Raw genomic sequence first — 21,615 nt, 5'->3', positions numbered from 1 at the left:
TTTTTATCGAAATCATGTTTTTTAATTTTTAAATGGACACTATTTTTCTGTGGAAAAATTGCAATTAGATATTTTGTCCAAATCATGCAGCCCTAGACTGTAGACTTTTTTTATATATTTTTTTTGTTTGACTGACCTTTATTTCTTAAAGATATGAAGTTTTATTAGTTAGTAGTTAAAGTAGTTAGTTAAGAAGTTCCTGCCATAATATGGATTAGAACATTACTCAAATAGAACTATTCACTGTATACCTGTAACTCTACCAAGAAATTCAGTTCAGCACAGCTGTTAACTGAAAGCCTGAATTCCAGGTGACTCTACCTCTTAAAGCTGACTGAGAAAATCCAGCCAAGATGTGCAAAACTGTCAATCAAGAGATGCTACTTAGAAGAATGTAACATATATGAAAAACATATTCAGATTTTTTTTAAAACACTTTTTGTTTACTAAGTAATTCGGCATGTGTTCCTGTTTAGCTTTAATGTCTTCAATATTAATATAGATCAAATTATAAAAAAGAAACCTATTGAATGAGAATTAGCGATGTATTCAAACTTTTGACTGGTACTGTATGTATGTAGTGTTGAGCTTTTTTGTATGTGTTTTAAATGTAATAATGCATTTTTGCAATATCTGTATTAACATTGGCTTAGGGTTTGCCAGCGAAAGCTGTGAACAGAAACTTCCGGGACGTTCCGGCTGCACAGAAAAACAACGGTAAGCATAGCGAAGCATGTTAGCTGTATTGTATTAACCTTGATTTAAATGTGACCTTTCTAATGTCAGTTGGACTCTTATAAGTAAAGCAAATGAAATTAGATTTTTGTGTGTATATTTACTTACACACAGTTTCCCACCTTTCTTACTGTGTAGAGTATGAGCGCATTATTGTGAACAATCGCAAACGGAGGTTAGAATTTTTCATGCAGAAAGGTAAAATGACACTCACGCCCTTTATTAGTGCTCCCAGCTCTGCTCCAAAGTCTGTATTAAGGTTAATTGTGCTGTGGGCTTCCAGGACCAGGGTGGAGGTCACCGTCATCCTATCAGCATCGAATTGCTTGTGCTTTGTGGGTTATTAACTGCTTCCGTGCTGAATGTGGTTTAATAGGGAAGTGTTTAATTCATGGGTTTCGATTTGAGTTTGTTTTGTATGTATGTATGTTTGTTGTATATTGTTCCTGTTTTGTGTAATACCCCCTATTGAAGCAGAGGAACTTCAATCAGTCAGGCACTAGGTGTAGACCAAATTTCCATTTCTCTGATTTTGCAATTTATAGGCATATGTTTGAGTAAAATGAAACAGATTCCAAACATAAATATTGTTATTTAGAGCATTTATTTGCAGAAAATGAGAAATGGCTGAAATAACAAAAAATATGCAGAGCTTTCAGACCTTAAATAATGCAAAGAAAACAAGTTCATATTTATAAGTTTTAAGAGTTCAGAAATCAATATTTGGTGGAATAACCCTGGTTTTAATCAGTTTTTATGTATCTTGGCATGTTCTTCTCCACCAGTCTTACACACTGCTTTTGGATAACTTTATGCCTTTACTCCTGGTGCAAAAACTCAAGCAGTTTAGTTTAATGGCTTCTGTTCATCCATCTTCCTCTTAATTATATTCCAGAGGTTTTTAATTTGGTAAAATCAAAGAAACTCATCTTTAGCCACCATAGCATGTGGCAAAAATCATGGGATTTTATTTTACAGTATCTTCTGCTCCATGACGTGGTCATGTTTAGTGTAGTCTGGGCCTGTAATCATTTTGAACAGGATAACTAATCTACATACAACATCAAATGATCTCAGTCAGTATGCGTTTCTTAGATATATATGTATATATACTCCTCCAGGTTCCTCTGGTTCCACAGTGGACTCTTGGGTCTACCTTTGTGGTAAATAATGAAAGCTCTGTGTGCTGTGCTGTTTATTTTCCTTTTCTTTTTTAATATATTTGTTCTGTTGATCGTTCCTAATGTGTGTGGCTTTCAGATTAATCAATATAAATGAATTAAATAGCAGATTAATGATGTGTGGATGCTGTGGTGTGTTCAGTACTGCTGGGTGCTGTGGTGTAAAATTATTGTAGTATTTCCAATATTAGTCTGATAACTTGGGATTCTGCTTTCTCTCTTCTATCAGGAGGCTCAGAATCTGCCATTTCAGATGTAAGTCAATAATGTTGATAATCTTTTTCCATATTTATTTTAAAAAGTTTTTAAAATCTTAACTTTTAACTCTACAATCTTCTGTTCTAATTTCATAGCTGCAGGTTCCCTCCATCAGTGCTTCATCTTCACGCTGGTCATGGGACACAGAGGAGGAAAGGAGGAGGCAGGAGAAATGGCAAATGGAGCAGGAGCGCCTCCTGCAGGTAGGCTGAAGCAGTGACAAACGTTTAAAATTTCATATTTTTACATTCATAAAAACTATAAGTATGTCTAAAAGACTCAATTTGAGGTTTGTTATAATGTATTTAATGTAGTTTTAGGTGTTTTAATGTGTTTGACTCATTATGATTAGTGTAAACTAACAGTCAAATCTGTACACAAACATTAAATTTAGTGTTTTTTCATTATTTTAAAATGTTCTGCATTGTATATTAATACTAAAGGCATCCAAACTATGAATAAAATATATGTATTTAAACACATGGAATTATTAAGTACAAAAAAGTGTTAAACAAGACAGAATATGTTTTATATTTTAGATTCTTCAAAGTAGACACCAATTGCTTAGATAGAGACAGTTTTGCACATCTCTGCTGGATTTTCTCTGTCAGCTTTATGAGGTAGAGTCACCTGGAAATTCAGGCTTTGAGTTAACAGCTTTGCAGAACTCGTCAAGAGTTAAGTACGTGAATTTCTTGCCTTTAATGTGTTTAAAGAGTATCAGTTGTACTTTGAAAGCATCTTTAAGTGCAGTCGCAATGACCATCAAAAACGTTATGATGAAACTGGCTCTCATCAGAACCACCCCAGGGAAGAAAGAGCAAAAGTTACCAGTCTCAGAAAGCTCTGAAAGTTAACAGCACCCCAGATAAAAGCACCTAAATGCTTATTTACAGAGTATTTTGGTTTAACACATTTTTAAGTTACTACATGATTCCTTATCTGTTTCTTCGTAGTCTGGATGACATAAATATTCATTTACAATGTAGGAAAAAATCTAAAACATTAAATGAGGAGGTGTGTCTAAACATTTAACTGGTAGTGTACATGTGAATGCAACTAGTGCTAGTTAATCATATTTTTATTATACAGTATATGCATTTTAGATCGTCCCTGTCATTTAAAAAACTTGGACTAGGGGTGTGCAATATTGCCCTAAAATAATATCACAATATTACATGGTATTTTCACAATAATGATACTCTTGGCGGTATGACAAAACACTGAATTAAAAAAAAAATCAATAATACACCACTGCAACAAAATGATAAACATTTTGTTATTACGTACGATATGGTATTGCACACCCCTAACCGAGATATAAAAAAAATACAAGAATTTTATCAGATTTGTAACAGAAGTTAATGATCCAGAATGTCATGATACTAATAATAATGCACTCCAAATATCTCCATATATCCAGGATTAAAGTAAAATAAATGATACTGGACAGATATACAACCCCTGGCAAAAAGTATGGAATCACCAGTCTTGGATGAGCACTCCTTCAGACATTTCATTCTGTAAAACAAACTCTGATCAAAAACATGATACAATAATAAGGTCATTCCAAAGTACAACTTGTTGGCTTTCAGGAACACTCAAAGAAATGAAGAAAAAACATTGTGGAAGTCAGTGAATGTTACTTTTATTGACCAACCACAGGGAAAAAAATATGGAATCACTCAATTCTGAGGAAAAAAGTATGGAATCACTCAAATTGAAGGTAGAAAATAAGGACACACCCAGTCAATTTCCTTTCCCTAAATGGACACCTGCCTCATATTAGATCTGCTCGTTAGTCTGCAGTTAAAAACACCTGCAGTCATGACACCTTGGAGGGCTGCTGGACGAATTAGAGTGGCAAGAACCATGGCTCCAACAAGAGCAATGTCTCTTGAAACAAAAGAGAGGATTGTGAAACTTCTTGAAGAAGGTAACTCTTCACGCATGGTTGCTAAAGATGTGGGCTGTTCACAGTCAGCTGTATCCAAGATATGGACCAAATACAAACAGCATGGAATGGTTGTTAAAGCCAAGCGTACTGGTAGACCGAGAAAGACATCAAAGCGTCAAGACAAACAACTTAAGGCCATTTGTCTTGAAAACCGAAAAAGTACAACTAAACAGATGAAGCATAAATGGGAAGAAGCTGGAGCCAATGTATGTGACCGAACCGTAAGAAATCGCCTAAAGGAAATGGGATTTCAATACAGGAAAGCTAAAAGAAAACCATCATTGACACCTAAACATAAAAGAACAAGACTGCAGTGGGCTAAGGAGAGGCAATCATGGACTGTGGATGACTGGATGAAAGTTATCTTCAGTGATGAGTCAAGAATCTGCATTGGACAAGGTGATGATGCTGGAACTTTTGTTTGGTGCCATTCCAGTGAGACTTATGAAGAGGCCTGCCTGAAGAAAACAACCAAATTTCCACAGTCCTTGATGATATGGGGCTGCATGTCAGGCAAAGGCACTGGGGAGATGACTGTGGTTAATTCTTCTATCAATGCACAAGTTTACATTGACATTTTGGACAGTTTTCTCATCCCTTCAATTGAACAGATGTTTGGAGATAATGAAATAATTTTCCAAGATGACAATGCATCGTGCCATAGGGCAAAAACAGTGAAGGCATTCCTTGGAGAAAGACACATTCAGTCGATGTCATGGCCTGCAGATAGTCCAGATCTCAACCCAATTGAAAACCTGTGGTGGAAATTGAAAAAAATGGTCCACAAGAAGGCTCCGACCTGCAAAGCTGATCTGGCAACTGCTATCAAAGAGAGTTGGCACCAAATTGATGCAGAATACTGTTTGTCACTCATCAAGTCCATGCCTCAGAGACTGAAAGCCGTTATAAAAGCCAAAGGTGGTGCAACTAAATACTAGTGATGTATTTTGAATCATCTTTTGTTTATCTGTTTTTCATGATTCCATACTTTTTTCCTCAGAATTGAGTGATTCTATAGTTTTTTCCCTGTGGTTGGTCAATAAAAGTAACATTCACTGACTTCCACAATGTTTTTTTCTTCATTTCTTTGAGTGGTCCTGAAAGCCAACAAGTTGCACTTTGGAATGACCTTATTATTGTATCATGTTTTTGATCAGAGTTTGTTTTACAGAATGAAATGTCTGAAGGAGTGCTCATCCAAGACTGGTGATTCCATACTTTTTGCCAGGGGTTGTAATCTGTCTCTAGTAGATATATAATTGGAAATAATAATTTTTTTTCTTTTTCTAAAAACAGTAAAAAAGTAGAACACTGATGTGATAATTAGGGGTGGTGATATGGCATGATATTTCAGGGTATAAATATCGTTTGGTTAGAGCTTGGCGATTTGGCCCAAAAAAAAAATCTTCGATTAAAAAAAAAAAATTCTGATTTTCGCACTGAAGACACTTTTATATTTATATTTCTGCTCTGTAAATACGGGGCGGGGTCAGTCAGCACGCACAGTGTGTTTGTGGAGCGGTGTGTGAGTGTGCTGAGTGTGTGAGATGCGGAGGTCAGTAACTGAAGAGCGTGTGTTCATCTCAGAGTCTGCCAAAAGTCTCCAATAACACCGCAAAAAATCCCTCGCTAGATTTGTCGCTAGTCGCTTTTTTTTTTGTCGCTAGAGGGTCTGAAAAGTAGCTAAATATAGCGACAAAGTTAGCAACACTGCTCCGCCGCCATGTTGTGTGTGTGTGTGGGGGGAGGGGGGGTTGAGAGGGGCGGGGCTAAAATCAGGGGAGCGTCGGTGGTGAAAATTAAAACGATTTTCATAAAAACACATCGTCCTTAACTGTAAATTCGACTTAATCTATAAAATCGATTAATCGCCCAGCTCTACGTTTGGTATATTTAAAAATGTTGGCGATATTATTGCATATGATAAGATACAATATGGCACACCCCTAGTTTGGACACAATTTAGGTAACTACTGTCAAAAAGTACAAATAAAAAATGGATTAACATTTTTTTTTGATCATGTATAATAGTACCAACAGCCAAATACATTACATTTTAAGTCCATATGTGTATATTTACTGTGTGTACTGCATCACATCCACATACCAGCCTGTATCATACAGACTACAAGTCTATCCTGCATTGTAAACAAGGAATTTGCTATAGGATTAATATAAAAATGCTGTGTGCGTGTCTGTCTGTGTGTGTGTTTCAGGAGAAGTACAGGCGTGATCAGGAGAGACTGGAGGAGGAATGGAGGAGAGCTCAGCTGGCAGCAGCAGGAGAGGAGTACTGTGGCCCTGAGGTCAGACAGCCACATCTCTCACTTGTCACACTGCAGTCTTACTATAGTGTGGGGTTCCTCACAAACAACCCAGTCTGAGTTTAAAACAATACACGCATGGCAACCTGTACAAACACTGATACACACTGCGGAATTATCTGAAGTGCTTTAGTTGCTCAGTGAAGAGCCCTTTATATTTTAGAAGTTCTCAGTAAAGTCTGTACTGACCAAAATCACCTGTTTCTACTGCATATAAAATGTACAAAATGTACAAAAGCGAATCTTGGGACCACCTTATTTGATTCTGTCTATTTTATATAAATATTTATATATCAAATGCTATCCAAATGGTAGCCGAAGGATAATCTGTTATTACTTTAATTTAATAAATTAATGAGTGAATGAATTAATAAATGTTGTTTATTACAGGGAGCTTTTAATTCTAAACCATTTATTCATTTAGTCACAAAAAAAAATGCTGTAAATACTGTATATCTCAACCATACTCTATTTTCATAGTTTTATGTGCCTTTATTAATTATTTGCTAATGTTTGATAACAGATGGACAACACTGTGCTGGTTAGATTAGTTAGATTCTGTGGTTTGATATGATATGTGGATTATGGCTATATTTTACTCAAAACTTTAGTTATTGACCTCAGAACATGAGAATGCAGCTAGCTAACAGCCAAACTTAGCAGTAAGCCCAGATGCTGACTGTATTTTGTATTCTGATTAGGGCTGGCCCGAATAGCGTTTTTTGAGCTCCGGATATTCGGCACTGATTCGAAGCGAATATTCGAATATTCGTTTTTAAAAAAAGAGGTAAAAAAAAAAAAAAGCAAATCACGGCCCCTTTAATCCACTGAAAAATGTTCAATTTGCTCTGACCGACGAGACATATTCACCCCGGATTTTTGGTGTTTTTATCCCCCATATTTTTGTGTTTTCACCCCATATTTTTTCTGTGTTTTTAGCCCAGATTTCTTTGTGTTTTCATCCCGGAATTTCTGCTGCCCCACACGCGGCTTATCCCCTGCGTAAGCAGGCTAGGAGGCTGCTGCACGGCTTCTCCGCTGCGCAAGCCAGCCCAGTAAATTGCTGTTTGTGTTTTCACACTTAGGCTATTTGCTTAAAAAAACAAACAAAAAAAAACGTTTGTTCAGGAAGTATTTTATATTCTTAAACATTGTTGATTATATTAGAGGACAGTCATTGTAAACTGTACTTGGTCTATTTCGGTTTAAGCATTGTGCAGGGCATAGCCGTATTACTGATTTTGTATTTTTGCACTTGGGCTATAAGCTCAATATTAAATATTTCGTTTGCTTAGAAATTATTTTATATTTTTAAACCATTTTAAATTATATTAGATAAGAGGAAATTCGTTCAGACATCATTTTTGTAGGCCAGGCTTTTGTAACCGATTTAGCCCCTACTGTTGCCACATTACCCCTTACGTTTTATTATATAAATCAGTTTCGAAGAGCCTGCATTTTTTTTTTATCATGTATAATAGAGGTCTGCGCGAGACAGATTTTTAAACCCACTCTTCCACGCTCCCGCGTTTCTGTCTCGTTACCGCTCCGCAAAAAAATTGCTTCTTTTAATCCCGCGCCCGCCCGCCACATACACATTTCTGCCGCTCCCGCCCCACGTTCCTAATATAAATTAAATAAACTACATTTAATGCTTCAAATTTACTTATATATTTATTAAAACAGCAGCGCTGAATAGTGCGGTCCCGTTCCTTACCCCAGTCCAAACACCATCGGTGTGTGCGTGTGTGTGTCGGTCCATCCTGCGCGTTGAGAGTTTTCTTTAGGTTTTTTTTTTTTTTTTTACAATTATTACAGTTTTCTTAACTATTTATTAATTTGCTCCTGCATCGTCTGGATTAAACTCCCGCTCCAGCCAATAACAGTTCAGTTCTGTCCCGCGCGCAAGATATTCTGACGGGACCCGCGAAAACAAAGGTCACCAAGCAAGGCAATTAATCAGTATTATTTTTCCTGTGATTAATTTATCAAAATGAATTTGACAAGGGTAATTTGTAATATAATTGATGGATGACCTTAAATTGGATTTAGTGATCTATTACACTGTATATGCTCCCTATTAACTGTAATCATCTCCCTTTAACTTCCATCTCCTTTTGCAACAGAGACCTCTTTCCATGTCGAATGGAAACACTATTCAGTACACTCAGCCCCACTTCCAGTACCAGCCAGCTTCCTCCACTCTTACCAGTCAGTGTGCTACAGATGCTGCACCACTGCAGAGCAGGCAGGTCACCATGCAAATATCACCAGACCATCAGACCAAGGAGGAGTGGGGGTCTTCCACAAAGACCAGCCAATGGTGAGAAGTGGAACCATTGGGTCACCTGCTTATTCATTAATAGCTTCTTCTAAAATCATAAAAAACAACAACTTTATTCTAGATTTAGGATCATTGCTGTTATGATTTAGTTGCATTCAGGGGTAACAGCAAGTGTATGCAGTCTGGCTGTTGGGTCATCACTGTCCAACCTTATTTAGGCTTGCTTTGAGTTGGGGTTGTTTTGGTGGGCTGGTTTATGGTTTGATGGTTTTAGGTTTGGTTGGTTGGGCTTGGTTTGAGTTAGGGTTTGGTTAGTGGGTTGGTTTGTGGTTTGTTGGATTTGGGTTGGATGGGCTTGGATTGAGTTGGGCTTGGTTTGATGGGTTGACTTGTGGTTTGTTGGGGTTTGGGTTGGTTAGGCTTGGAATGAGTTGGCTTTGGTTTGAGTTGGGGTTGTCTTGGTGAGTTGGGCTTGTTGAGGTTGGTTTGTTGGACTTAGGTTGGGTTTGGGTTGCTTAGGCTTGGATTGAGGTGGGTTTGTTTGGGGTTTGCTTGGTTTGAGTTGGGGTTGGTTTGGGTTGGGGTTGGTTGGTTGGGCTTGGTTTGACTTGGGGTTGTCTTGGTGAGTTGGGGTTAGTTTTTGGTTCGTTGGGTTTGTATTAACTTGGGCTCGGTTTAAGTTGGGGTTTGTTTGGGGTTGGTTGGACTTGAGTTGGGTTGGTTGGGCTTGGTTTGAGTTTTGGGTGTTTTGGTGGGTTGGTTTGGTGGGTTGGATTAAGTTAGGGTTTGTTTGTTGTGTTTGTATGAGTTGGGGTTGGTTTGGGGTTGGTTGGATTTGGGTTGGAGTGGTTTGTTGGGGTTGGGCTATTTGGACTTGGTTTGAGTTGGATGAGGTTGAGGTTTGGACTTGATCGGTTGGTCCTGTGTATTTGTTGTATAATTATAATAATACTTTTGCCATGTTTTAATATTCTGCACATATTGCTGTTTTGTTGTGTCTGCTTGCTGCTTGCTGTGGCTGCGCTGTATATCAGGCCTAGAGAATCGTGTGGATTTGCCAAGCTAACCTCCACAGACAGGTAAGTGAGCTTCTGCTTTGTGGCTGCATTGTTTACTGTTAGTGTCCATTGTGTTGCTAGGTGTTACTAAGGGTGACTGACTACCACATGCATCTTCCCTGATGATCATAACATCATTATATAGCAAAGGCAGGATTGAAGCACTTAATACATGGCCTCCATACTTGAACCTGATTGTCTTTAGATCCCAAACAGAACTACATTCATCTCAAATGATGATAGGGTTCCAGTCTCTAGCTGACCAGGTTTCTCATTTACGTCACCACTGCAAACAAAGGTAATTCTCAGTCCAATCATGTGAACCCCTCTCATAGTCTGGCAACTAGGAAAACTTCTAGTCTTCTAGTGCATGTCGGCACTCTCACCAAGAGGTACACTACCCAAAAGTGTAGCAGACCTCAGCTGTAGTCATTTACAAATCTTGTATGCATACAGCTCTTAATGCATACAGACCACATAAAAATGATGAGTTTTTTTAGATTTTACCTCTGGAATATGATCTAGAAGAAGGTGTTTAATCACAAGCCTTCAAACCAAGCTGAACTGCTTGAATTTTTGCACCAGGAGTAAAGCAGCATAAAGTTATCCAAAAGCAGTGTGTAAGACTGGTGGAGGAGAACATGATGCCAAGATGCAGGAAAACTGTGATTAAAAACCAGGGTTGATCCACCAAATATTGATTTCTAAATTCTTAAACCTTTATGAATATTATCTTGTTTTTGTTTTCTTTGCATTATTTGAGGTCTGAAAGCTCTGCATCTTTATTGTTATTTCAGACATTTCTTATTTTCTGCAAATAAAGGCTCTAAATGACAATATTTTTATTTGGAATTTGGGAGAAATGTTGTCTGTAGTTTATAGAATAAAGCAACAATGTTCATTTTATTCAAACATAAACCTACAAATAGCAAAATCAGCGAAACTGATTCAGAAACTGAAGTGGTTTTTAATTTTTTTTACAGAGCTATAGATATGTATTTTTATATATTATGTTTTTACACTTTAGATGTCATCCTCTCCCTTTCCCTAACTTTCCTAACTGCTTGTTTTTTTTGTTTTTTTTTTTTTACAGGCAAAAGTCAAAATCAACACCTGCCCTTGACAGCAGTCACAAGCAAGACTCAAGAGGTCTGACTTGTTCCTGACAGTTTACATTCATATATTTCCTATTGTCCTTAATAGTCCTCCTGTTCATTGACAGCATTGCCTTTATGCGTTCCCCGTAGTGAGCGTTAAAAGGAGAGGACGGCCGTCTCAGGCAGAGAAGGATCGTCAGCAGATCCTGGAGGAGATGAGGAAAAGAACTCCGCTCCACACTGACAGCAGCTGGATCCGACAGCGCAGTACCTGCACCATCTACAAGGAGCCCATCAACGTGGCACCAATGAGGAGGTCTGTCCTGACAGTCACGCAAAAACCTCTGACTCTGCTGCTGCTGCAAGGCATGAACTTGCAGTTCAAGCAGGAATTCAACAGATAAAAAAAGCTTGTTAGGGCTGTCTGATCTGTGTAGTTCCTTCTTATGAATATTGCTCATGTACAGCTGCATCTCAAAAAAATAGAACATCATTGAAACGTTACTTTATTTCAGTAATTAAGCTGAAAATGTGAAAACTCATATATTATATAGATGTATTACACACAGAGTGATCTATTTTAAGAGTTTATTATTGATGATCGTCTTAATAAAAACCCAAAAATCAGTGTCTCACAAAGTCAAATATTATATAGGATCAATTGGTACTTTTGGCAGTGTGGGCAGTGTGCCAAGTCCTGCTAGAAAATAAAATCTGTATCTCCATAAAAGCATGAAGTGCTGTAAGATTTTGTGGGAAAACAAAACTGAACTGACTTTAGACTTGATAATAAAACACAGTGGATCAACACCAGCAGATGACATGTCTCTCCAAACCATCACTGATTGGTGGAAACTTCACTCTAGACCTCAAGCAGATTGGACTGTGTGTCTCTCCACTCTTCCTCCAGTCTCTTCAGTAATGGTTTGGAGAGGATTTCATTTTCCAGCAGGACTTGGCACACACTTGCCCACACTGCAAAAAGTATCCATTGGTCATATATAATCTTATTTTCTGTCTGAACACTAATTCTTGGTTTTTTTGATTGGCTGTAAGCCAACAAAAAATAATAAATGCTTAAAATAGATCACTCTATATAATGATGAATTACTGAAATAAAGTAACTTTTTAATGAGTTTGTAAACCATGTTACTAATCATTGAACAGTCCTGCTTTCTCCACTTTTAATTACAGATATGAGTCTCTGGATAACCTCCACAGCAGCAGCAACTCTCTTTCCAGGCAGTTTTCCACCATGTCCAACCCAGCCCGCCCTCACTCCGCCCTGGACAACATCACACCTTACAGAGGTTACTCCGGTCGCTGCAGCCTCGGCCCTGGAGCCGCCATATTCTCCAACACTTCCAAACAGAGCTCCTGGTCTCGGCCTTCTTCCACCTCCTCCACGCCTCCAATCACACCTGGGGCTGAGGACATGCGACCCAGCTCACAGCAGCATACCGGGTATGACCAAATCTTAAGCTTGGATTGAATTTTTTCTGATATTTGTAGGTTAAAAGGAGTTACAAAGGAGTGTTAACATGGTTCAAATCTACATTTATTTATTTTGCTATTTATTTTACATATTTAATTAAAATAAAAAGTTCAAGTAACCAACATATCTACTACTCTTTGTTTTCAGCACCTACCATTTGTGAGCAATACAGCAGCAGCAGTAGTAGCAAAGCCTGTGCAAATGTTACAGTTAATCCCACCTATGTTGCAGGTTGTAACCATCCACTCCAACAGGGGTTGGAAAGTGAAGCTACTTTGTCTCTTATGCCCTCTGTTGGTTGGCTCCAGTAAAACTTTTAACCCCGCCTATTTCTATTTATTTGAATGGGAGAAGATGGATTTACAGATATACAGCTCTGGAAATTTTTTTTTTTAGTTATTTACATCTTTTATTTGCAGAAAATGAGAAATGGCTGAAATAACAAAATGATGCAGAGCTTTCAGATCTTAAATAATGCAAAGAAAACAAGTTCATATTCATAAAGTTTTAAGAGTCTATGTTTGGTGGAATAACCCTGATTTTTAATCACAGTTTTCATGCATCTTGGCATCATGATCTCCTCCACCAGTCTTGCACACTGCTTTTGGATAACTTTATGCTGCTTTACTCCTGGTGCAGAAATTCAAGCAGTTCAGTTTGGTTTGATGGCTTGTGATCATCTATCTTCCTCTTGATTATATTCTAGAGGTTTTTAATTTGATAAATAATTTTTAAGTGGTCTCTTATTGTTTTCCCAGAGCTGTACTTTAGGATTAGTTTAATCTTTTATAGTTTTGTAAAAGCCTTTTTTAAAGCAATACAGCAATACATTCAGGCTATTTTTAAATTATGTAGTGGTAAAAAAAGTTAAAACATTGATGTAAACCAATGAAAAACCATGGATGTATTTAATATTCTGCATTTGGACAAATGCTTTGACACATTTCACTGCATCACTAAAATGCACACAATCATAAAGCTTAAAGATTCAAGATTGAGCTTCACTAAACCAACCTACACTGGAACCTGTTCAGAACTACAGTCATTTTTCACATGGCCAGTCCAGATCAAGCGAACCTTGTTCAGCCTAACTGTGCCGTTGCCGTGTCCCGTAGGCTGGTGAGTGGCAGGCGGCTCTGCTCGCGCTGTGAGCAGCCGCTGGGTAAGGGAGCAGCCATGGTCATCGACACTCTGGACCTCTGCTTTCACATTGGGTGCTTTAAGGTGAGCCAGGAGGTCACCTGATACCAGAGACACCTGCTGACCTGCCACATGTCTCCTACAAAAGTGGGCTGGCTGATTAATCTAAACCCTCTAGGAGAAGAGCACGTAGTGGGCTGATACTAATACTAATAACAGCAGATCCCTGCTTTGTGTTGGGTTTGGCATCAGATCACATGCTGCTTTTTTATGGGCTACAACCTTCAAAACAGAAGATGTTGAGAAAGTGTGGAAAAACGCAATCAAGTGGGGAAAAACTGAGTGTTTCTTACATTCACTTTGACTTTGACTATTTGATTGCAGACAGTATGAACCTGAGATACATTTCATGTTTTATATGCTCAACTTTATTTCATTTATTAATATAGAGCAGATCCATTACTGCATCTTTCTAAATAAAGTTAGGATGTTGGAGCATTTAATACTTAAAAATAATGTAATATTGCCATTCCTTTTAACAACACTTAATACACTTTTAAATGCTGAGAAAACCAAGCGACAAAGTGTTTCAGGTGTTATTTTGACCTATTCTTCTTGCATACACCGCTTAAAGAAAATAGCTGTTGTAAAATGGACTTGTTTTGTAGTGAAACATAACAATTTTTTACAAGTACATAACAAGTACAATTTTTTGTTGAATATCCTAACTCTATTCTCCCCCAGCATTCTGAAAAACAGCGCTTTTAGCTGATTCTCTCAACAGGCTTCCAATGCTAGTGATAGGGGCATAAGTTTGCCATGGCAAAGAATGGCTATTTTTAGACTATTAAAAAGCTCAAAAAGTTACTTCACTTCCAATTGCTTGAATCCTGACATTTAAAACAAGGCACTGAGAACTTTGGAAGTGCACAGAGAGTTTATTAAAAACACTGTTTTTATACACACACACACACACACACACACACACACACACACACACACACACACAAGAAGTCAACTGACAAGTCACAGAGTAGGAAAACCAAATTTATCTGGCCAATCGTCCCACCCATTCTGCTGCTTCCCAGGCCAGCTTGGGGGCATAGGCAATTGATTGGTTTGCTTGCCTTGTTGCAACGGGGCTAAATTTCCACATAATTAATTTTGCCTGCTGTTCTTCTGTTCTACCTATTCGTTTGTGCTTCTCAGTCGAATTTCAAGATGGTGGCACCCAAAGAACTAACTGAAGGTCCTGTGTGTGTATAAACAGTGTTTTTAATTAACTATCTGTGCACTTTAATGTTAATATAAATGAAGTGTGGAGCTTTTTTTAAGTTTATTAATGGTGTAAAAATAGTTTTTAATTTCTTTGCATGGGTAACTCTATGCCTCTATCATTAGCATTATAAGCGGGTTGGGAGCATCAGCTAAAAACAGTGTTTCAGAATGCTGGAGGTGAACAGAGGTGGGCTATATATGGGTTGTCTTGATTCATTTCAAAATTCTCCACACAGTCTCTATTGGGTACAGATTCAGAATACAGCTAGACCGGTTCAATACCGTACCCTCCTTTTTAACAGCCATGCTTTTGTAAAGTTTGCAGCATTTTATTTTTTGTATTGTCTTGTTCAAATGGAACAAGGAATGAGAGTGGAACAACAAAAATGGAAATGGAATGAAAACTGAAATCCCTCTCAATTTCTTGAATCATTTATTCATTATCTGCACTGTACAGGGAGAGGTATGCCCTTTCCTTTCAGTGTTTTGATTTAATTAATATTGTTTTAAGTATTTCATACTGTCTACAATAAAATAAGTCATAAGTTTGTTCTTGTCCCCTGTTTTCCATACTGACCTGACTCTTTATGTTCATTTCAGCAGTTTCTAAGTAGTAAATCTTTTTAAACAGGCTATCATGCATAGCTAAACGCCCTGATTCCAAATATTCAGAATTCAGATGAAAATAAATGTTGTTATTAAGAGAAAATCTTCTTATTTTTGCTCAGTTTTAGCTCTGATATGCTGCATGTGATTTGGCTGCCTCTGTGACAGATCCCCTCCTCCCCTCCCCCCACCCACCCTTTATCTCTGTAGGTTTAGAACAGCAAATCAATGGCTCACCTTTCTATTCCTGGGAAAGTAAATTACAGATCATGCTGCTGTTCACTAAGCTGTATTTCCTCGGGTTGCCTAATCTTGTCTTCACGGTGGTTCTAATATTGCACAGAGCTTTTAGACTCTCATGGTAGCTTCTGTCTCTTGCTGGGATGTGTTCTCATAATCTTACTAAATAGCAGATATATGTTATTATTTTTTATTAATATTTTTAGTAATCTCTGACTGTATGTGTGCGGCTGCACCGGGCTTCATCACATCTCGCAGGCTCTCTCTGGGTCTGTGTGCTCATGAAGTGTTGGGTTGGGTCTTGGTGGAGGGTCTATTTCCTCTGACCTCGCATTAGCCGAGTTCACTTTGCTTATGGTTTCTAATCAATAACTGTTCTTCTCGACTGATTTTGGATCAGTATCAATCACTCAGTATTTATTAGGGCTGCTGTGTTAGATTAATATTGATGATTATTATGATTTAAGTTAACAAACCATTATCCTTCATTGATTATTGTAAATTGTTAGTTTCAGCAGTTATTTACACTCATTATCAAACATCAAAAGTTGTTAATTGCACCCAGAAGGAATCAACTGATAGGAGTGAAACTTGGTGGGTAGTCGTGCCAGACTGTCATAGAGTGATTCTGAATGGTAGCAGGTCATCTTCAGTGAAGAGTCTCGCTTTTGTCTTGGTGAAGACAACCAATGAATCTGTGTGTGGAGTAGGGGTGGGCGATATGGTTCTACAATAGTATCACAATAATGTTGGATATATTTGCGATAACGATATTCTTGGCAATATGACTTGGGCTGGGTAGCGCTCTGACTAACTCACTCTGTCTCTCCCTCTCTCTCACTCGTGCTGTCTCTTCTTCTTTCTCACTCGCTTTCTCTCACTAACTTATGCTGTCTTTCTCTCACTTGTGCTGTCTCTTCCTCTTTCTCACTCGCTCTGTCTCTTCCTCTCACTCTCTCACTAATTTGCACTGTCTCTCGCTAATTCGCTCTCTCTCTCCCCTCTCTCTCTCTCTCTCTCTCTCTCACACTTAATAACTCGCACTGTTTCTCCCTCTCTCTCACTCGTGCTCTCTCTCTCTCTCTCTCACACTCTTACTAACTCGCACTGTTTCTCCCTCTCTCTCACTCGTGCTGTCTCTCTTCCTCTCTCTCTCTCTCTCTCTCTCTCTCTCTCACACTCTTAATAACTCGCACTGTTTCTCCCTCTCTCTCACTCATGCTGTCTCTCTCCCTCTCTCTCCCTCTCTCTCTCACTCTTACTAACTCACGCTTTCTCTCTCTAATTCGCTCTGTCTCCCTCTCTCTCACTCGTGCTGTCTCTCTTCCTCTCTCTCTCTCTCACACTCTTAATAACTCTCACTGTTTCTCCCTCTCTCTCACTCATGCTGTCTCTCTTCCTCTCACTCTCTCTCTCACTCTTACTAACTCACGCTTTCTCTCTCTAATTCGCTCTGTCTCCCTCTCTCTCACTCGTGCTGTCTCTCTCCCTCTCTCTCACTCTTACTAACTCGCGCTTTCTCTCTCTAATTCGCTGTCTCACTCTCTCTCACTCGTGCTGTCTCTCTCCCACTCTCTCACTCTTACTAACTCGCGCTTTCTCTCCCTCTCTCTCACTCATGCTGTCTCTCTTTCTCTCACTCTCTCTCTCACTCTTACTAACTTGCGCTTTCTCTCTCTAATTCGCTCTGTCTCCCTCTCTCTCACTCAGGTTGTCTCTTTCTCTCCCTCTCTCTCACTCAATAACTCGCTCTGTCTCTCGCTAATTCGCTCTCTCCCTCTCTCTCTCACTCTTGCTGTCTTTCTTCTTTGCTCTGTCCCTTGCTAACTCATGCTGTCTGTCTCTCCCTCTTTTTCAGTCACTCAGTCTCTCGCTAACTCACGCTGACTTACTCTCACTCACTGTCTCCCTCTCTCTCCCTCTTTCTTCCTCGCTCTGTCTCTTTCTAACTCGTGCTGTCTCTCACTTGCTCGCTCGCCCTCCCTCCCTCTCTCTCACTCCTGCTGTCTTTCTCCTTTACTCTGTCTCTCGCTAACTCACGTTGTCTTACTTTTACTCACTCTGTCTCTCCCTTTCTTACTCGCTCTGTCTCTCCCTCTTCCTCAATCACTCTCTCTCTTGCTAACTTGTGCTTTCTTACTCTCACTCACTCTCTCTTCCTCTCTCTCCCTCTCTCTCACTCGCTGTCTCATTCATTCGCCCTCTCTCCTTCTCTCTCTCACTTACTGTTTCTCCCTCTCTTTCACTCATGCTTGCTCTCACTCCCTCTGTCTCTCCCTCTTTCTCACTTGTTCTTTCTCTCACTCAAAAAGATCCATCCTTTTATTACAATATAGAGAAATGTGTTGCTTGGGTATCGGTACTGAATTCAAAGTATCGTATTGTTACTGGTACCGAACATTTTAAAATGATACCCAGCCCTAGATGTGTCAAAACATTAAAATTGTAAAAACAATTTCAAGAATGTCCTACAGCATCAAAATAAATATTACATTTTATTTGGTGATACTATTGAATACGATATGATAATGGCACACATCAGTTTTGGTCTTTATTACAGTCCACTTCAAGGCCCTGCAATCAGTTACTGTACCTTTTCTATATGCACACTCCAGTGGCCTATTCCTACAGGACAGTGCTCGTCCACATACTGCTGCCATATCAAAAGCTTTCCATGGCCAGCCACATCAGCATACTGATCATTTACTGATTCTCTCTTTCAAACAGCTTTGCAATCCCACACTTCCTTCTGGGTGCAACTATGTTTTGCTGCTGTTTCTTTGATGATGAGTGTATGTATTTATTTATGCTTTATGTAAGAGGTTTAGTTTAGTGTTAAACTGATCCAGAATCGGTATGTCAGGCTTCCCTGGTTTCCCACTGTGTGTCTCACTGTGTTTCTCTGCTCTGCAGTGTGTTAGCTGCAGGAGTGACCTCGGCCGAGGCTCCCAGTCCAGAGCTCAGGTGCGAATCCGACACAGACAGCTCTTCTGTGACACTTGCTACAGCAGACTTAGAGGTAAGCCTGTAGTAAGCCTTAGTAATTCAGAATGTTAAACTCATGAAATTGAAATTCGCATCTCCATAAAAGTTGTCAACAGAGAGAAACAGATACTGAAATATACTGATTTTTGGGTTTTCATTGGCTGTAAGCCATAATTAAACCGTTTTAAACCACTGACCACAAGTGAGTAGTAACTAAGTAAGTAGTGAGTAAGTGAAATTGGCAAAATTGTGCCCAAAGTGTCAATATTTTGTGTGGCCGCCATTATTTTGGACATGAAATTCACTAGAGCTTCATAGTTTTCCACTGGAATACTCTGGAGTATGCTCTTCCATGATGACATCACAGAGCTGGTGGATGTTAGAAAGAACATGTGCTCCTCTAACTTTCATTTGAGGACGCCCCAAAGTAGTGCAGATTTTCACGATTAATTTGAATTACGGTTTTAATGCGATTTTCAAAAATGGTTATCGCCATTTTTCAACTTTGCATATAGACTGTTTTTTTTATCTAAAAAATGTGGAAATGCTACTCATTTCTTACGTGTTTGTCCGTTTTACCCTGGTTACCGGTGCCTCCCACAGACAAGCGTGCATATTTTCTACACAAAGAAACAAGCCAAACACTCCAAAAAACAGAGCCGAGGACTGAGCTTGTACTGATTAAATAGTATTTTCCCTCACTATTTAAAATGGTATGGTCTGCAATTGAATCTCAAAGGACAGATTTAAGTGAAACCAAAATAAAGGTAAACAAAGTTTTGAACCATTTCTTTGTCATCTGTAAAAGGAAAAAAATTTATCAAAATTGAAAATATTTTTAATAATCACGATTTTTTTTTTTTTGCCATAATTGCTCAGCTCTACCCCAAAGGTGCTCAATAGGATTAAGATAAGATACGGTAACTGATAACTAAGGTATATTTTTAGTGTACCAGTATGTAAAATGTTTGGAACAGCATTATTGTGAGTAATGTGATGTTCGTCACACTTGTGCATTGCTATGGTATCCGTGGTGGTTGCTAAGGCGTTGCTATGGTATCCATGGTAGTTGCTAAGGTGTTGCTAAGCAGTTGCTAGGTGGGCGCTAAGGTGTTTCTAGGCGGTTGCTAAGGCGTTGCTATGGTGTCCATGGTGGTTGCTATGGTGTTGCTAAGCAGTTGCTAGGTGATTGCTAAGGTGTTGCTAGGTGGTTTCTAAGGTGTTGCTATGATGTCTGTGGTGGTTGCTGTGATGTTGCTCAACAGTTGCTAATGTGGTTGCTATGGTGTTGCTCTGGTGTTAAGTGATTGCTAATGATTTGCATAAATCGGGTTATATAGTGTTTGCACGTTGCTGCTAAAGCAATGCGCAACAATAATAACAATAATAACAATAATAATAATAATAATAATAATAATAATAATTGACAAGTGTGTTTCTCTCTCTCTTTCTACAGTCCGCCCCGGGATCCCCAAGTGATTACTGCACATTCCAGGAGATCTCAGAAGACACTTCTGCTGAAGATGCTTCTGAAATGATGGAGGACAGTACAGCCTAATACACACTGATCCTTACAACAGCCACGGCCATCTGCTTCCTACCTTTAACTTTCCTCCTGAAATAAACCTTAATATTGATGTTTGTGTAGGTCATTCTCTTCTGTCAGCTTTCTCTGGGAATTTAGACCATATCTTTCCTTTGTATTTTTAATTTCTTTTGAGTTAACGGAGTTTAATTAGCAATCTATTATCTGGTTTTCTACACTTTAATACTCATTCTATTTCTCTCTGTCTGTAGTAACCGTTAGCTGACAGAACCATGACAGCTGATATTCAAGAAGTCTTTTATTATTAATATATGATGATTATGTTGTCTTTGTTATTTAGATAAATATATAAATATATATTCTGAATAGAGCATTGCTGCTTGGAACGTGGGCATCGTTTTGATTTTGATTTAGCTTTTCTTCTCACAGATTGATTTAAAATATTTATATTATTTGTATAGACTATTCATACAAGTAAACATAAGTAAGCACGGGATGTGTATGCACTTTTGATTTCTGTCCTAAAATGCACATGTAGGTTTATTATTTCGGGGTAAATTTAAGTGTGGGGGAGTAATTTAAGTCTTATTTTGTGTTGGGAGAAGTAGCAGTGTATCTATCTATCTATTAAATGAACTGCCTAATGTTTGTAAATAAAAGGATCCAATATGCATTTTATTAATTTATGGTTAGTTTTACTGATGTTTTACTGAGCTTCCACTAGCTGGCACTGTAGGTTGTGTTTCTGTCGTCTGTGATGTGTGTTAATTTAGGACTTTGGTCCATGGTCTAAAATGACAGTATTAATACTAATAAAAAAAATCAAGTCAGTAATATTAGAGGTACAGATCTATACATCCATTCTAACTAGTCATACTACAAAGAAGTATCCTTAATGTAATTCTTGCCCTGAAAATTAAAATTGTAATAATAATAATTTTAAAAAAATGATATATATATATATGATATATAAAACACACACATATATATATATATATATATATATATATATATATATATATATATATATATATATATATATATATATATATATATATATATATAATTTTATCTTCAAAGTTGTATACATCGTTGTATTGATTCACTGCATAACTAATTAATACAGTTTACTGTAGAACTACTCAAATGAGCAGCTAATTCCTCACTACTGAGCCACCAGTGTATAAAGCTTTAAGTTTATTGTTCACATTTTCCCTTCCACCTTAAAAAAGTGCTTATGTTACATTGAGCATGTAGTACATGTTCCACCTTAAAAGCTGAAGGTGATTTTTTTTTTTTTTTTTGTTGTTTTTTTACTTCAAGGGGAAAAGATGATTTAGCGTTTAGTTGCGCCTAAAACGCACCTTTAGCCTGAAGACTGTGTCTTAAAGTTAAGGTGGAATGGTAAATTAGCAGCATTTTAAGGTGGAA

At 38.1% G+C, this 21,615-nt stretch overlaps 1 protein-coding gene across 5 annotated transcripts in view; it reads left to right on the top strand.

Moving 5' to 3' along the window:
- The window catches only part of lmo7b (LIM domain 7b), a 68,127-nt gene extending 47,265 nt beyond the window's left edge, over positions 1-20,862 (top strand). For 2 of the 5 annotated variants that reach the window (XM_022674651.2, XM_015605166.3), the window contains 13 exons: positions 654-717; positions 1,857-1,898; positions 2,146-2,171; positions 2,270-2,377; positions 6,348-6,437; positions 8,582-8,778; positions 9,774-9,818; positions 10,891-10,946; positions 11,045-11,210; positions 12,089-12,358; positions 13,505-13,613; positions 18,567-18,672; positions 20,095-20,275. In XM_022674651.2, coding sequence (XP_022530372.1) covers positions 654-717; positions 1,857-1,898; positions 2,146-2,171; positions 2,270-2,377; positions 6,348-6,437; positions 8,582-8,778; positions 9,774-9,818; positions 10,891-10,946; positions 11,045-11,210; positions 12,089-12,358; positions 13,505-13,613; positions 18,567-18,672; positions 20,095-20,117 — 1,302 coding nt within the window. In that variant the 3' untranslated portion in view covers positions 20,118-20,275. Of the gene's footprint in view, positions 1-653; positions 718-1,856; positions 1,899-2,145; positions 2,172-2,269; positions 2,378-6,347; positions 6,438-8,581; positions 8,779-9,773; positions 9,819-10,890; positions 10,947-11,044; positions 11,211-12,088; positions 12,359-13,504; positions 13,614-18,566; positions 18,673-20,094 lie in introns of all 5 variants that reach the window. The other 3 variants (XM_049469671.1, XM_022674652.2, XM_049469672.1) reach the window with 3 other exon arrangements.
- The last annotated feature ends 753 nt before the right edge of the window (positions 20,863-21,615 follow it).

This window comes from Astyanax mexicanus, chromosome 21 (genome assembly GCF_023375975.1).
Source record: "Astyanax mexicanus isolate ESR-SI-001 chromosome 21, AstMex3_surface, whole genome shotgun sequence".
In the NCBI taxonomy this organism is placed as follows: domain Eukaryota; kingdom Metazoa; phylum Chordata; class Actinopteri; order Characiformes; family Acestrorhamphidae; genus Astyanax; species Astyanax mexicanus.
Note: the sequence above shows the minus strand (reverse complement) of the source record. Positions and strands in the feature narration are given on the sequence as shown.